The sequence below is a fragment of the Nilaparvata lugens genome, chromosome 5 (assembly GCF_014356525.2).
Source record: "Nilaparvata lugens isolate BPH chromosome 5, ASM1435652v1, whole genome shotgun sequence".
NCBI lineage: Eukaryota > Metazoa > Arthropoda > Insecta > Hemiptera > Delphacidae > Nilaparvata > Nilaparvata lugens.
The window spans coordinates 49,581,162-49,599,768 of NC_052508.1; the positions used below are offsets into that span (position 1 = coordinate 49,581,162).

Here is an 18,607-nt window from a genome sequence, read left to right on the forward strand (position 1 = left end):
CCCAAATTATCATTTTGTTTGATAACTAAGCTAACTAAGCTGTCGGTAAAGTACTCTTATTAAATGGGTGATGTTCAACCTGATGAGTGAGCATTATTTTGATTAATCAATTTCATTGTTTCAGGGAGATTCACCTTTCGGAAAGTCAGAAGCTTACATAAAGTTAGAACAGCTTGGAGAAGGCTCTTATGCGACTGTCTTCAAGGGTTATAGCAAGTGAGTATTCTTACCAAAATTGAAAACTTTTGTTACATTCATTTTTGATTGCATAACTGCCTACTATATTGTCTCACTTCACCTTTCTAATATCGGGGACCGAGCTTCGCTCTGGAGTACAAAAGCATAAAAAATTGAGATAATTTCCCAGAGGAATGCAAAAATTTCCCTCACAAAGGCCCGGTTGCACAAAAGCCGGTTAAATTTTAATCCTGATTAATTTCACGTGAACCAAATCAGAGAAGACTATTTCAAAAAAAATGGATCTACTGGAATTAATCAGGATTGAAAATAACCCGGCTTTTTTGCAACCGGCACTAAGTACCTGATTGAATGATTACAAAAGTTCAACAGCTGAGAAATAATTTTGTCTCAGTCCCACACACATGCACTCGGTCACTCACTTCCATCATCAACATACGACGAAATTACCAGCTGTTTTTCCAAGGATGAATAATAATTATCCTTTTAATGTCCTTCAGTGAGTTTTCCCAGGGATGAGACCTAGTGCAATCGAATTTTTATATTATAAACCTACTATGTTCTGAATTTCGTGAGAATCGTTAGAACCGTTATCGAGATCCGGTGAAATACAAACATCTAAACATATAAACAGAAATTGCTCGTCTAATAGTATAGGATGTTGTCGATTTAAAAAAACTCACATTATATTTTTTCAAATCAAATGAATATGTGTAAATCGAATGAGTACATGATTCAAATGAATGAAGTCATGATCAACGCTGAAACATTCTCAATCCATATTTGTGTGTTACATAGCTTTCAGTTTGACATGAGAAAATGTGAAGAAATTTTCAAATAATATCCAGCATACCGAATAAGAAAGTCAAATTTCTCCGCAGACCTTCAAGCTTATTCGGATGATTTTATAAAGCATCAATAATAATCAATTTGCCATAAGATAAGCCATCTAGTAGGTATTGTTTTAGGAATCCTTTTTAAGACTTCCCCATAAAGACTGCAGAAAGCATTCACATACAGATATGAGCCTAACAAGATAACTCCACCTTGTGTGGGACTGTTAAGGTGCATACAGACTTATGCGCTACGAACACGAGCATTTCACTTTTCATCAGCTGATACTATTTTTATTATATCTGTATTATTGTACAGAAACAGTAAAATACACATGATTCAATGAGCAAAGCATCAGCTAATAAAAAGTAGAATGCGCGTGTTTGTGGCGCACAAGTCTGTACGCACCTTTAAATGTGGGTTTATCCCGGAGTCGAGAGTGCAACCATTTAGAGGGCGTGACATTAGCTTGTCATAGCCACACTCCCGAGAATGATTCAAAATGAACAAAACTTGTCATTCAAAATATCAAATTCTATACACTTTCTACATGCTTGTTTTCCAATAGTAAACATACTTTTTCTAAAAATAATGTAAAGTGAAAGCCACACTCTCAAAACTGATTAAAAATGAACAAAGGTGTTATTGTGTATATATTTTTACTTTTCATACAAAATATCAAATGCTTTACTCTCTCTTCATAATTGCTATCCAATAATAAATAACTTTATTACTTTTTTGGATATCCAAGGGGTACTTGAAATTATTTATTCTTCTATTGATGTAGATGAGTTATTGTGATTCCTTTGTACAACGTGTGATTGTATTATTTTATTATATTTATTTTTTATAATTTGCAATATTGTTGTGATATACTCTACTTTTCATAATTTCTGATTATGTTTAATGTATCAATCGGAAGAATAAATGAATTTATTATATTATTATATTTTTCCAAAAGTAATGTTGATTTAGCTAACATATAATAAACTTCCTTCACAATAATTGAAGGGATTAATTTCATTTATGCAGGTTTTAGTAATCTGTTGTATTTACTGATTGTTGAACGATGTGTTTGTTTTAGCCTGACAAGCCAAGTGGTGGCCTTAAAGGAGATTAGACTGCAAGAGGAGGAGGGGGCTCCGTTCACGGCAATCCGCGAGGCGTCGCTGCTCAAGGAGCTCAAGCACTGCAACATAGTCACTCTGCACGACATTGTGCACACACGCCAAACGCTCACTTTTGTATTCGAATATGTTGTGAGTAGCACTATTATCATTACATTGATGATTGGATTCAATTTTTTCCTTATGAGTACAATGTGTATTTTATTCAGTGATGAAATTGAATTAGAGTTTATGTTCCCGAAGAAAGTAGCTCCATTAAAACAATTGTGAATTGAAAAACACAGTTTAATTTTTATCACATCCACATTTATTAGACTAGTATAGAAGACTGTGTACAAATGTATTGTTACAGTTTAACTTGTACAGTTTAATTTTTGTTACATCCACATTTATTATAGACACTTGTACACAAGTCTAATAAATGTGGATGTGACAAAAATTAGACTGTGTTTTTCCAATTATGGAAAAATTCCACAATATCAACTATCATCCAACAAATTTTAATAATTATGAAAATGAAATAATATCTTTAAAAACTCGCTTCAAGAAGTGAGAACTGCTGTAATTTTCTAAGATTTTCAATAAAATATGCTTGAGGTGTGATTCTTTTTAAGGGGTTGAATCAACAGTATTATTTTACTGAGAAACTTTCATGTAGTTTCAAAATTATAATAAATGTTATTTTGGTGCTGCTTTGTTACGTTGATACTCATTTCTTTTTGACAAAAAGCTTGTAGGCTAATATTGACTTTAAACTGTTAGGTGTCAGTAACTTTTATACAATAGTCTATAATTAATAACACTAAAGCTTCCCATTCGACCAATTACAGTTTGAAGTGAATCTCTTTAAAGATTAATGAATTTTTTTTAACTATTTTTGTTTTATATTTATTCGAATTTCGCTCGTTCTTGTTGCCAAGTGGTTGTTGTTATGTAATGTTATCTCAATGTTTTGTTATGACTATTATAAAAGTTGTGTTTGTTTCGTAGCACACAGACCTGTCGCAGTACATGGAGCGACACGGAGGTGGCCTGAACTACAGCAACGTGCGTCTGTTCCTGTTCCAGCTGTTAAGGGGCCTGGCCTACTGCCACCGACGGCGCGTGTTGCATCGCGACGTCAAGCCACAGAACCTGCTCATCAGCGAGATCGGCGAGCTCAAGCTGGCTGACTTCGGTACGAGAACCACATTCAATTGACAGTATTGCCGAAATGCAAAACTAACTTCAACTTCCAACTATTATTTTTATTGTTATTTTCTTTGAGATGGGAAAACCTTCAAGTCAACATTAAGAGTGTATCTTACCGTTGTTATTAGTTTCCAATAAGTTGATGATGTTAATAGAGAAGAATGCTGCTAGTGAATCTCACCATGTAACATTATTTTCATTGACATTTGTAAATATGTTACAGCCAAGAACTACTCAAACAAGATTGAATGATAGTGAAAACCACAGAGGTGAAATTACTGGAGGTGACACTGATTGAAGCAGGAGCGTTAGATATATTTTTTAAATGGTTTTCCAATGTATATGTACTTACAGATCTAAATAACTACACAGGCTTTAATACAGTGATAGTCTCTGTACTAACAATAAATAAGCAGAGATCAATGTAAGCAATGTCTCTTATAAATTTATTAAATGTTTTTTAAAGACTTGAATCATATTTAGAGGAGTTGGCTCAAGCGGTCACCCATCCAACGGGAGTAACAGGCGCATGATTCTCAACTTATCTAAGTGATAGCACAGATCTGTTTACTTAGTTTATGGCGATAGCTTATCAGCACGACCTCTTAGTGAAACTGCTCCCAATTGAAGTCACAGTTTGAATTAAACTAATCATCTCAACCTCACTACTTCTCAGATAGATGGCAGAACGTCAGAATGGGATCTTGAAGCATCTAGTGCGTCTGTGATTGAAATAATAATTCATCTAGGAGCAGGTAAGTCAGTGTGTGAGTCTTTAAATATTTACTGACTAGGTGAACATACTGATGAATAATCTTTTGAAGAACATACGAACTGGTTGTTTTTCAGCCGTTTTTCAAGGTGTGTCACTGTAATAAGTTTGTGTTTTTGCGTGTTGCAGGATTAGCACGTGCCAAATCAGTTCCTTCGCACACGTACTCGCACGAGGTGGTGACGCTGTGGTACCGACCACCCGACGTGCTACTGGGCTCGACCGACTACTCGACGTCACTCGACATGTGGGGCGTCGGCTGCATCTTCGTCGAGATGATCACCGGCCTCCCCACCTTCCCCGGCGTCAGGGAGGTCTACGACCAGCTCGAGAAGATATTCAAGGTACATACAACCATCTCATAGCCTACTTTATTGAATACTTCAATAAACATTATTTAATTACTTAACATCAAAACTTACAACAACAATGTGCTTTGCTTTAAAATACATATAAGAATGAAATTAAAATGCTCAGGTGCCCTTTTGAAATGTTTTCATTTCATTTCATTTATTCAACTCAAAACAAAACAGATACAAAAATAATCATATACAATTTGTGATATATTATCCCTCTAGCTACAAGCTATTTGAGGGATTAAAAAAAATTAAATTTAATCAATAAATATCAACAGTTCTTATTGATTTCTTATTATTATTATTTTTCCACAATAGAGTCCAAGTACAATGTTCAGTCAACTTTTCATATCGATGTACACATAAATATCGATTTTCACTATTATTTATTTTCCATTTCAATTTGCATTTAAACAAAATGTAAAACTGTTGTTCCATTTATCTCTCATTAACAACCACCTCATTGCCCACGCACTAGCCTAGAGCTCATCTGAGCATGACTCTCAGAAAAAAGAGAAAAACGATACTTCTGAATTTTCATTTCATTCCAACAATATGTAGTAGCCCTATAAAAGTGAATATACAAATATATGTTGTATGTCGGTGGGTAATATCATTATTCTCCTACTTTATAAAAATCAAATAATTTCTTAAATCCAATTTATCATGAATGGATGAATAAATGACATGCTAAATACAGGTATTCGAATTCTTAGAAGCGATCCGTTTCTCCAATATTATTGTCAGTTCTAGCTGACAATTCTTACACATGACGTAAACTCATTTAAAATATTATTGTTTTCAGTTACTTATGTATTTCTTAAAACACTTCCAGGCATTGCTTTACAAATAATAATGAGTAATTCTCATACATAAGTTATACTAATCTTAAATTATCAATATTCAACTTTTGTGTACGATGTTGAACGTATATTATATATCTTATATATGCTGATGAAGCTTGATACTACCAGACTGCAGATAATGAAGTTTAAACGTTTCCTATAATTGTATTACTTGAATGTCTATTGGACAAAATAATTCAGCTTCATAAGTTTAGCTTAATTTGATCTCATTTAATGAACAAATAATAGCCATAAACATTGTTATGTAGCTCTATTACTTGTATAATGAGCTTGAGCAACTGAAAATCAGTCAAGTTAATTAATTTTGAATTTTTATCAAGGACAGTAATAGCTAACTGCTGCTCTCATTATTCTAGATAACTTTGTTGTTCTTATTGAATGAGTGATTAATAATATTTTGTATTATAATAATATTGTAAAACATGTCAGTGTTGTGAATGTCAGTGATTGTGAAATATTCCATTCTCTATTGAAGTCGCAAATGTACCATTTTGTGGTAAATTAGTTCGATATTTATGACTTTCATGGTTTCAAGTGAAGACTCATTACTTTGATATGTACTATGTAAGTTTGATGATAATCTAAATATACTAAATAGTATTCTATTGAAAATTTCTTTCCAGATTCTACTGGATTTTCATTACTCTTGAATATTATAATAATGCTAATATTTGATTACTTGTTGTAGATTCTAGGTACCCCGTTGGAAGAAGACTGGGAAGGAGTGACCCATCTGCCGGGCTACAAGCCTCACAAGATGAACTTCTATCGGGGCCAGAAACTCGGTCTTTCATTTCCCCGCCTCTACGATATCATCGAAGGAGAGAGTATGGCCTCGGCACTCCTACAGGTAATTGACGTTCAACCAAAATCATTCAATACTCTCCATTATTCAATACTTTCCGAGGAAGAGATTGTTTCCATTTTTCCCATTGATTTCTGTAAGCATTTTGTTAAGTGCACAGAGTTTATGTGACCCCAGTAACGTTACAGTATTCTAAAATTTGATACAAACACTATAATAAAGGTTGAAAAATTTTGTTTATTTCAAAATATTTCTTAATGGATCGATAGTTATCGGGATGGACAACTACCTGTCCATGAAAAAATTACTAAAAAAACAGTAAACTAATAAGGAGTTTGGATCTGAAGTGGTTGTACAGATATTTCACAAAATATCCTGAAAATATGATTTTTCAGTTTCCATAAGTTTCCAAAATCAGGATTTTCAATTTGATTATCTTTGTTTAAATGCATTATTTGGTGTTTCTAGCTTTTCTAATCACCTTGAACGTTAAACTTTTTTTTCTGTTTTCAAATGCAATTATAAAAACGCTTATAGTGTTTGGATTTTAAAAATAACCTTGATATTGTTTCTAATGGATTTTGTATTTTGTTTGTAATAGTTGAATCCTGACAAGAGGATAGGTGCTGAAGATGCTCTGCGACATCGATATTTCTCATCATTACCTAGGAAATTGTACGATCTACCCGATGGTGAGTGATACAGTCAAATGCAAATTCGTTCAAATCAACTATCAACGATTGTAGTTCTACTTCTATAGCTTGGGAAACCGTTTAATATCACTGGATACTTAATACATCGCTTCTCAATCTAAGAACTAATCTTGTGATTTTCTTACTATTTTTTTCTTAATACATCTTGTTAGGTAGGGTTGAATCAGATGAATGACTTCAGCCGCTCAATGTCAATATTATACTATATTACTCGTACTTCTGTTTCCAATTATATTATATTACTGATGTTTGTCGAAAGTTAATATTTTGCTTTATTTATTCATTAATTTTGAATTCCTTGTTGGAGTATATATTTGTTGTTTTTTTGTAGATTTATTCCAAAGTCCAGGGTATTTCAATGTGATTTGATTGTAGTAAGGCAGATTCTCTGTTGCATAAATGTCAATAACAGATCTCTACACCTTTTCCAACTGTATTTGAGAAAGTATCAACTGCATTTGAGAATAGTCATTTGTATTTGAGAATACGTCAGTAGTAAATGAGAATATTCAATTGTATTTGAGAAGTCATCATTTGCAATTGAGAAAGTATCATTTCAATTTGAGAACATACGATTTGAAATTGAGAAGTTGTCAGTTGTAATTAGGAAATGATTATAAAAAACCAGTACTTCCAGTACTTATATTTTTCATAACTGTACTCATATAAAATAATATGTTAATATATTTAATATTCCAATAAAAACGTTTAGTTTTTGAAAAAAAAAATATTTTCAAGCCCCAAAGTCCATTGAAGAATTGCCGAATTGTTTGATCAAGAGATTCAATTGATTGATGATAAAGTTCAATTGCGCCGTAAAATATTGAGAATTTTATCTTTATAGGTGTAGTTGACTCCTATTACTTCGTATTTCCATGTGATTTAAATTCAATCTTTTGTCGCATAAATTTCAAAAAGAAATCTTTATTTCACTATCTCTGGGTGTATTAAAATATATTGTTGATGTTGAAGCTTTGTCATTAACAAATATTGCCCGATTATGTGTTTTTATGCTAATATTTTAAAGTATGATAAATAAATTAAATTATTTACCTATCTATCTATTGTAATGATAATTTTTTTTGTTGCAGAAATGTCAATATTCAGCGTGGATGGCGTGCACCTGTTACCGGAAGGTCGAATTCCTCTGTCGAAGACCTGAGACGAGCACAACGGCGCCTGCTGTCGCCAATTGCACACGCTCGCCAATTGCTAAGGAGCAGCTCAAATCTCAACCTCCTCCTCCTCATCCTCCTCCTCGCCACCCCCTCCCCACCTATCACCCCACCACCACTACAAACTAGACTGCAACAACACGACTCAAATACGATAAATCTTCCATGTCGCCGGTGTCTTCAACTTCGTTTGTTTTGTTGTTTCGGATCCTTTAAACCTTCATAGTTGGGTATTTGATGAATTTAAAAATGTTATTTTACATCTTTATGATAGCTTCAATATTGAGATTCAGTTTCGATAAAGAGAAAAAAGAAAAATGTTGGCTGCCCCAACACTCGTAACTGAGCCATCTGTAATTTGATTTCAAAATTTTATTTGTATAGCTTCTCATAAGATTTCATTTGTAATTGAGTCAATCTTATTTCATTTTTAATCCGTTAAACCTGATCTCGATTCAATTTGTAATCACTTTCAATCTGATTATAGTTTCATTTGAAATCGGCCCAATTCGATATTTGTGTAATCGCGTCTATCTTGTAGATAAGACGTGGTGGCTCTTTATCTGGTTTCAGTTCAATTCCCCATACATCCATCTAAGTTCCATTTTATTTGTAATTATTTTTCCTACCTTTCCAAAACATCAAGCAGCCAAATAAAAGGGAAGCATTAATCATGTTCATCCGAGGAAGAATGATAAAGTCTACAAAGTTTTAAACTTTACAAAGGTTACAAATGGGTCCAGTTTACAACTATTGGTTAATGTGGGAGCTTATGAAGAGAATGTGTAGATAATTGAAATAATATTATATTGATTACTTTTTGTTGTGTTCTGGAATATTTTAATTCAAGAATTGAAAAATATTGTGTTGGTATGGAAAGAATCAGACCATTCAATGTGCCGATATCTACAAATGTATGTAATGTTTGTGAATTATTTTTTTGCTACTATATAAGGAACGTTTTTGATAGATGAAGAGGATTACCACTGAAGTGCTACAAAAGTTATGCTGAACTATATTTTCATTTTGTAATACAGAACCATTAATGAAATGTTATCTTCGAAAATTCAACGTAGTTCAGTTTTGTTTATACAAAAGACATCAAGTACATGACTTTAATTCTGATACAACCAATAGATTAATAATTGTAGTATTGTTTATGTATCCTATGTGTTTCTTTTATGTTTATTAGTATGCGTATAATCTCATTGTATTTATAATATTCTATCATTGGCACCTTAAAAGATGTTATGTTGTTATTTTGCCAATTTTAATTCATTATCTATTCAAGACAAGGTTGTACGTTACAATAAAAGTTCAAATATCATCAGCATGTTGAACAGTAATTAAAGACTTTTCGTCTCCAAAAGACAGTACTATTTTACTGTACTAATTTATTTATTGACAGTACTAATTTATTTATAAATGGATAATTATGTTTTGAAAATTATATTTACTTGTCATAAAAATTTATTGAGCCTCTAAACTCTTTGAATGTTCTTCTTTGTTTCATTATAAGTTCGGTTTTTAAATTATTGGCACATCGTGAAATATTACTAAAATGAAAAATTGTGTATATGTTCCTTGAATATTCAAGTACTTTATTACAAGAATGTTATTTTTCATTAGTGTAATTTTTCACTTATATTTTTGTGGATGAATTGTGCCTGATATTATTTACATTTGCATAAATTATAAAATGTGGTGACTTCCCAATCTTCTCTTTTCCATCTTCTTCCACCCAGTTGCCATTGCATTATGCTGTCTCCTTTCTAATCATTTTAGTCGTAATCTGTTTGAGTTTTATGTTTTGAATACTATAACGTCAAATTAACAATTTATCAGATATGAAACAAACTGTTATAATAATCGTAGTGATATTTGAGAAATGAATGATTTTTATATTGTGTACCTAACGATTGTAAATATCCTTGAAAATCTTGTAAATAATAGTTGCTCATGAAGTAATGAATGATGATAATAGTTGTAAATATATCTTATATGTGAATAGTCAGTGATCAATCAATCCATGATAATTTTACAATAAAACCAACCAAATCAAAGAACTTTTCGCAGAATTGCACTTCGTATTTTTTGTAATAGTCAAGTTCTAGGCTTTAAAGGCTTGCTTAATAGAGCTTGTTAACATAGTTGAAAAAAGTGGATGAAAAGGCCCGTTATCATTTCAAAATGGTAGTACTATTTCTAATATTTTTTTACAAAAACAATAATTATTAATATATTTACAGTCTGTGAGTTCCAAATAGGTTGTTAAACCCCCACTTTTTCATTGATTATAATAGAAACCCTGTCAATTAGAGTAACTCTCGATTCTAGATCTCTAGATCTAGATTTCTAGAATCTATAATCCTATAATCGTGTAACTAAACTGTAGAAGAAAGGTTGAAATTAGTATTGTTTTTTGTAATAATAACTTACTTGAATCTCACTACAGGGGGAAACAAGATTTCATTCATTATTTGTTGAATCGCTATTATAACATTTCAATAACTGAATTATTTTGAATACTGTAATCCAATGAAACACTGCTAAGTACTAGAGGCTGTTATTGAACATCACTTGTAGTTTCGAATAATATTGTAAGAGACTCTTTGAATGAACCTATAAATGATGATATTAATATTTTATTTTACACAAATTATTGAGAAAATTATCTCAACTTATCATGGTATGTAATCAATAAACTTATTTTTGATTGAAAAATAATTTTTAAGTGCTCTTGAAATTCTTTATCATTTTAACTAATTTGAAATTCTCTGGAAATTGTAAAATTCGTCGAATTCTTCATGAATTTTCAAGATTTATCTTCATTAATTAACACATTATTCTATAGAATGAGTGCCATTAATATTACATGTATATTTTCTTCCTCAAGCTTTGTCCTCAATAGTCGTCATACATTATTCACACTCCTCAATGTAAGAAAAAAATTGAATAACAAATAGAAATGTATTATTATTTTTTGAAAATAAATTGTTATCCTCATCTAGACTTTATTATAATACTAAAAGGATTGAACTTAAAGCAAATTATAAAACCAAATTTTAATATAAATTTACCATTTTTTTTTGCCAATATATTTTTATTGAGGAAAACTAATGGTTCACTTGAATAATTTATTCATGTCCTTGACCTTTTTTGAAGGGGATTTTGTAGATCTGTTAGTCATTAAAACTCAATAACCAAATATCTATTCTATAGACTATCATTTCCAATCAATGAGTTTGGAAAGATTATACTCCTTGAATTTCAAGATGATCTTCATCCAAATGACTTTTCTTTAAGGCATTTGTGGATGAAAGTATTATTTGATTGAAAAATGTTGCCATACATTCTAATCATAAGTTTCCTATACTTTTTATTTATAAATAAATGTATCGAATGATGGTTGCTCAGAGAGTCTTTTCAAATTCAATTATATAATCCTTCCACGGTGCTCAATTATAACTATTTACTAAGTACATAGAGTGACTAAGCATATTTACTTGATATAATTTGCTATCTACGTAGACTTTAATGACTGATGACAACGTTGAACAAAAATGTACTGTTGCTGTTGCCTACAAAATGTATTGTGTTCTCATTGTGAATAAGAGGGTGGAACTTGGTACATAATGACTTTTTATAGTGATATTGCAATGGGGCGTAAAGGATTTTATACTGTACAGTGTAATTCTCTGTAGATATTAGTTGAACTTTGTAGATAAACTTTCTGTTTGAATCTACTAAAAAATATTCGTGTGATGTAATTAAACTAGTTGATAATATTATAAATTCTATTACCTTGAATTGATCCGTGGTTGAAAATTGTTAATTTTACAATGTGGTTACTGTGACAGGATGTTATTATGGTCAAACCATTTTGTAACCAATTTGATTATCTAGTTCATTGGTCAGGATCTTTCTCAATGATTAAACTTATGTAATCACTAATTTTTTCCCTTGGCAATATAAAAACTGTTATTATAATAATTTTTCCTAGTAAATCAGATAAATACACGGTTGTGCAGAGGAAACGCATGTTTTTCGAACAGCCAGTACTCGTCAACGGGAGAACGTATTGCCCTGGAACGAATGTTGGCAGACGACCCATACTATGCCATTTCAGTTGCTATGAGCGTTGGAACGTACAACATCTTGTGTTCGCTGTTGAGCAGTTTTTTTAGAAACAATGAATTTGTAGTCACAGTGCAACGCTTTTCCGTCAATATTTTAGAGTTGGTCGTCGAGGTGCAATGCCCGATTGAAATACTGTACTCCGATGGGTTGCACCGTTTAGGAGTACTAGTTCTGTGATGAAAAAGAAACCACCTGGTCTTTCCCGTTCCCCGGAAAGTGTAGACCGAGTCAGAACGGCAGTTGTTACTAGTCCTAAACGATCGACTCGACGACACTGACTCGGTCTACATTTTCAGGAGTACTAACTGAACGGGAAAGACCAGGTGGTTTCTTTTTCATCACAGAACTAGTACTCCTAAACGGTGCAGCCCATCGGAGTACAGTATTTCGATCGGGCATTGCACCTCGACGCCCAACTCTAAAATATTGACGGAAAAGCGTTGCACTGTGACTACAAATTCATTGTTTCTAAAAAAACTGCTTAACAGCGAACACACGATGTTGTACGTTCCAACGCTCATAGCAACTAAAATGGCATAGTATGGGTTGTCTGCCAACATTCGTTCCAGGGCAATACGTTCTCCCGTTGACGAGTACTGGCTGTTCGAAAAACATGCGTTTCCTCTGCACAACCCTGGACAATAAAATAATATTAGAAGAAGCTTTGTAGGCTTAGCTTTGGCTGGAGGCTGTTTATTATATTATTTTGTCGCTATGTAACTAAACATCATTATTTAATACGTTTATCTCACAAAAATAAATGAGCTTATTATATTGCTATAATGATTGGAGATACTATTATGACACTTTGTATGCTTTGGCACTGTTTTTTACATTTTTTACATGATTTCTCAAAATACTAGCACTTCTCTAATTTCTTTTACGGAATTATTGCATTTATTTCATTATGCTTTTGATTGTTTGCATTTATTTAAGAGTAAGCAGCAACTTGTACTGTTTGATAGATTCCTGAAGTTTTGTTTGTCTTCAAAAACCCAAAAGACATTCGAATATACTAATTAGATAAGATTAATAAAATGAACTGCTTTCACAGAAATAATACTGGCCATGAGTATTCTTCCAATATTATTTCAAAGTCGTGTAGAAAAGTAAAAATTATGAACATTAGTTGTATCCATTATAAAAAGCAATCATACTTTTGGTTGTATTATGTAACTTACTCTTATTTTGATCAATCAAACTTTTGTTATGATTGTTAAAAAGCTTGAGATCTATCTTATCAGTGTATTTTCTCAAAGAATCAATAATAATCAAGTTCATAGATTTATTTACTGTTCAATAAATAAATGATCAAACTTGAATCTCCAAATGTAGAGAATTGTCTTGTAGAGTTGATAAGTATTTTTAAATAACAGCATATTGATTAGAAAGTATATAGAATGAAAACTAACCGATTTGGAGACAAAACTTAATTCTCTGTTGTAGGTAATAAACTCGATGGATACTGCCTATTTGTTGTAGAACATTGTAATGAAAGATAGTCTCATCAGTGAAATAATTCAGGGAAAATTCAAGTTTATCAACAAAAATTACTGTACTCGATGGAAAAATAGAATTTTATTGTACTTTTCAAAATATTATGCTTGTTAGTTGAATTACTGATCATTTATTGTGATTCCGAAGTAGTTATTGAAGTTTATCATGATGTTGAAATTCATAGATTTCAAATAGTTAATCTCTTCAGTCTTATCTTATAGATTCATTTTTCTATTTTTTATTTGTAGGCCTACTGTTCTTGTTTAGTGATTGTGGGTTTCATTTTCTGTCAGAATAAAGTTATCCCAAATAATGTTTCGTTGAAACGTTGTCACATCTTTGAGAATACTCATTTTTGTTGTAAATTACATATTTGAGTTTTGGGTTAAAACAAAAAATGACGATTTATATGTATTTTTTGTTTTAAATACTGTATGTTTGTTCAATTGCATTTTGATGTTAGAATGAAAGTATTTTCAAAAAGAAAACAATGAAATATTCATAATATCGATGGAAAAATTGTCAACCAATAGAGAAATTCAATACCTACTACCTACTAATATTCATTTTCGTATAATTTTTAAATTCATCTTTTTCCCTAAAAATACTAGCTTAATATATAGAAACAACTTTTTGCAGGTGAACCAAAAAAATTATATATATTGTGAAATATTCCTTGATGGTAATCAGATTAAAATTGAATGACAACAATATATTGTTCATTTCTCAGAGAGGGAATCAGTTACATACACGTCAACTTATAAGTCTGATAGTATGATTCTTCCTGTAGATATAGTCGCTGTATGCAGTGAAAAATAACATTTCTTCCATCAGAAATAAGAACACCTTACTCTCGACTTCCATCTCCATTTTTTCAAATTGGTTAATATTGAACTTGTGTTATTGTAATGGAGTTTTTTTTTGTAAGGGAATTGTATTTTTTACAACCGCTTTGGTTGAATAATTCTGTGATCTAATCGGGTTTTTATAGCCAGCCTGAGACAATGAATCGAATTTTGAGTATTGCTAATAAGAATTGAGAAATTGGCCATCTTATATCGTTTACTATGCCATGTTTGAATTGTTTTCTTTTTTCGATTGAATTATTTTTATCATTGTTGTGCACTTGAATTAGCTTGTTGCGCGCGCGCTTGCACACCGTCCCTTGGCATAGGCTGCTATTACGTCCACCAATTTAGAATTTATGTAAATATTCCAGTCGAAAGTTGTGATGATCATGAAAATAATTTGTAATATTGTTCGATGATGATTTGTAAAATTGTTGGATGAAATGAAAGAAATGTTGCCAAGAACTTTGAAGCCAAAATCAATTTGATGAAACTAGGAAAGTTGAATTGTATGCTTTCAGAAATCTACCCAAATTCTTCTCATTGCGAAGAAGAGAAATAAATCGATTATTATTATTATTATTGATTATAGAGAAAAATATAATTATGTAAAATAGTTTCAGTAATAGTACATTAAATGAACGACATGTTTCTAATGAAAATTATGTGTACTTATTTATTTTTGTGACCTTATCCATGGTGAACTATATGAAATAACATAATTCCTTATGTTAATAACGTTAATATATTTGGCAATCACAGTCAATTTGGACCCAGTATGCGATAGAAAATTTATTCCGAATAAATAATTTACAAACAATGTAAATTTAATCAATAATGGAATCATAAATATGTGATCACTCACTGATCAAGGTAGTCTTCAGTCTTCTTCATAAGATATCAGATCCAGCAAACTATGCGTGCACTCTGAATAAGTATCCGTGCAATTGGAGAACTTTGTGCCATGCTCTTCAGCCAATACGAACTCTCTACTTAGGAATTTCTCTTGGATTGTTGAGGAAGGGCTGTAAATTCAATAATAAAAATAGGATAGAATTTAAAATGATTATTTTTGCAATGTTGAAGCTAATTCCAACGACATTTTATGCTCACGCAACAAAAAATTACAAAGTAGAGCTACATGGAAAATTAATTACAAAAATTGGAATGGAAAAGTGATCCGATATTGAAATTATAATCATTGAAACATAATCATTTTGATTCAAACTAGCAAATACTGCCTGTACAAATACAATTCAATACGGCAATCTAGAGTATTTTGAGTTGAACACGCTTCATGTTTTCTTTCAAGTTTTACATTACATTTACATTTATTACATTCCTTAATCACAACATCAAATTAATGATTGGGAGAGAATCAACAGGATAAACCCAAAACTGTTCCTCTCCCTAATTTTGATAAAAATAGTCCAAATGAGGTTATGAAAACACTTTTATAAAGATCACAAAAATGTACAGTCCAAATATACATTATACTAAAAATTTTGTATCTCGGTTGATCAGAAAGATGAAACAAATTATTATTACACTTGAAAATGCATAGACTAAGCTGATGTATATTCTCGTTATAAGTTCTACTTACGTGAATAGAACATGAATAAGGTTTCCAAGCAAACCATTATGCCTCAGCTCTGTCTGTGATATTTCACAAATCATTTTCAAGATGCATTGTTTTCCATTTATTTGTTGTCTGAAAAAATAAGTAGCCTAGTATAATTATTATTGATAAAATGTATCAAACTTGTGTAGCCTAGATGATCATTTGATATTATATTATTGCCCAATATATGTAGGTATTTTCAAAAAATGTTTTATCATTTTGATGCTACCGTAGTCAACCCTTCAAAAACAACATTGAATTTGAAATAATCAATGATAATTTTTAAGTTAAAATTCCATGAAATCGATAACATATTATCAGGAACTGTTATGCAGCCAAATTAATTAATGGTGTTGCGGATTTCTACACCAACTCACTCGAAGAATCTAGAAACCCCTCTCCTCTGCCGCCCCTCTAAAGGCCTCTTCCATAACAATAGGTATTCAGGCAGATAATTGGTCTATAAGTATAAATTTCTTGAGGAGGCTAACTACTGGTGATTACCGTAATACATTTTTAAATGTATGATATTATATGCTAAACGTTTTGTATCATATGCATGATTTTAATCATAATTTTTCAACAAACCTGTCCAGGTAAGATTCCAAGTATGCAAATGCCATCTGCCTGCTAATACTTCTCAACGATTTTAGCGATTGAAATGCATATTGTTCCAAAGTAGTTGGTAGGTTATAGTTGGCTTCAAAGTTGTAAGAAAAAAGAATGTCTTGTTCTTGAAGATCAACAGGCACAACAAATGCTAGATACATCTGTAACAAGATAAATTATTGAAACTATACTAGGAACAGCTTTGAGCATTATTTAGTCTGTAGTGCCATTCAAAGTTCAACACTTGTACAATATATGTGATTGATAAATAAGGTAATCGAAAAACTATAGTTATTTTCATCTATTCAGATCAATAATAAATACAGGTACCGAAAAAACATATATACATATGAAACATTTGAAAGAGTAAATAATGCAATTAGGACACCATACATTTCAAAAATCTTTCCATTGAATTTATCTTACTCGTTGATTTTAATAATAGAAATTAATTAATCATAAACTTTTATATGATGAAGTAAAGAATTTTCTTCATATTACTCACCCCAATAGCGCTCCCATAAGGATAAGTAAGTTGTCTCCTATGTCGAGACGATATCTCATTGAATTTCTCTTCAAGACTCATACAGCTAACCATTTCAATTAGAAAGGCAATTTCTGAAACTCTTGAAAAATTAATCATTCTATAATTATAATTGATTGAAAAAGTAGTTTTTAGAAAGTAGGTAAGCTCCGCATGTGGAGCATAGCATATTATGTAAATTATTTTCCGCTATTTGGGGGGTGGGGGGTGTATGAAGGCCCATTTCAATTTTGTTCCATTAATAAAAAATGGAGAAAGAATGAAAGGATTCATATTTACTATTTGCCGCTGTGAACACATAGGGTTCCCGTATAGAAACCCTTCAAGAAAAATAGGGGAATATAGAGCTAGGTACTGTAATTTTATGGTATTCATCCAATAAAATTCATAGATGATGAAAGAGTTCAACGACTACTATGCGGTAGAGTACACGACTACATAGATGAGGTAGAGTTTCAGACTAGCTCAGGTACTACCGGTACTCATTTAACAGTATTCAACAATATATTATTAATCTGCTCAATTTCAAAAGTTCATCACATTAGTCTCATCAATTCAAATTTAATTGTCAATGAATATGTTTTGTCATATTAAAAGAATAAAAGTTATGGTCCGTTTTTCAGGTTTTAAACTCAACGAAAATCAATAAATTGTAACGTTGAAATATTTCACATAGGTAGGGTATCTATCAATCGATTCATACTTACAGAATCCTTCTAATTATCATTCTTCCTTTCTGGCAGATGAAATGTTGGTACACCTACTTTCAAACATTCTAGAAAGAAACGGCAGCCTAGCATACTTTTCATGGATTCTAGATGACACTTCTCAATTATCACATTCGTTGACTAATTGCAAAGTGACTTAACAAGACTATTACCATTATAACTGTAACTGACATTTTTGGAATACGGTGAAAATAGAGTAGAATAACATTAACACTCCAACTCAGGTGTATTAGGTAATTGTTTATTTTGGATAATGATAATTGGATATACTGTATATTACTCCCAATATCATTTTATCTTTCCTTGAATTTAAAAAAGCGACAGATGACAAAGGTTTCAAAAAGCATTTTCCTTCAATATTTGAATTTGAAGTTTTAAAAAAATTACTTTTCATACAAAATTATTGGACAAATGTTCATTTAGATTTTTTTTTGCTGAGGATGTTGATCATATCAGCCCTAGACTTGTGCGTGAGTAATAATAAATTGAAGCTTGAATGTAAGTTCAAAGGTGAATGAAACTCTAGGCGGCGAGGACTTTGAACTAACTTACTTATAGTAAAATAATTTATAATTTCCGACTT

General features: G+C 31.4%; 2 protein-coding genes across 7 annotated transcripts in view; one reads left to right on the top strand and one right to left on the bottom strand.

Moving 5' to 3' along the window:
* Positions 1-12,222, top strand: part of LOC111047296 (cyclin-dependent kinase 14) — a 331,518-nt gene extending 319,296 nt beyond the window's left edge. For all 6 annotated transcript variants that reach the window (XM_039428523.1, XM_039428525.1, XM_039428524.1 and 3 more), the window contains 7 exons: positions 125-216; positions 2,117-2,291; positions 3,150-3,336; positions 4,252-4,466; positions 6,033-6,194; positions 6,751-6,841; positions 7,954-12,222. In XM_039428523.1, coding sequence (XP_039284457.1) covers positions 125-216; positions 2,117-2,291; positions 3,150-3,336; positions 4,252-4,466; positions 6,033-6,194; positions 6,751-6,841; positions 7,954-8,024 — 993 coding nt within the window. In that variant the 3' untranslated portion in view covers positions 8,025-12,222. The remainder of the gene's footprint in view (positions 1-124; positions 217-2,116; positions 2,292-3,149; positions 3,337-4,251; positions 4,467-6,032; positions 6,195-6,750; positions 6,842-7,953) is intronic.
* A 3,180-nt stretch (positions 12,223-15,402) lies between these two features.
* Positions 15,403-18,065, bottom strand: LOC111048303. The gene is made up of 5 exons (XM_039429521.1): positions 18,004-18,065; positions 17,258-17,378; positions 16,732-16,913; positions 16,126-16,233; positions 15,403-15,547 (listed from the first exon to the last, which is right to left on the bottom strand). Exons 1-5 carry the CDS (start codon positions 18,021-18,023, stop codon positions 15,403-15,405), a joined length of 576 nt encoding a protein of 191 aa, XP_039285455.1. The 5' UTR covers positions 18,024-18,065.
* Between the last annotated feature and the right edge of the window lie 542 nt (positions 18,066-18,607).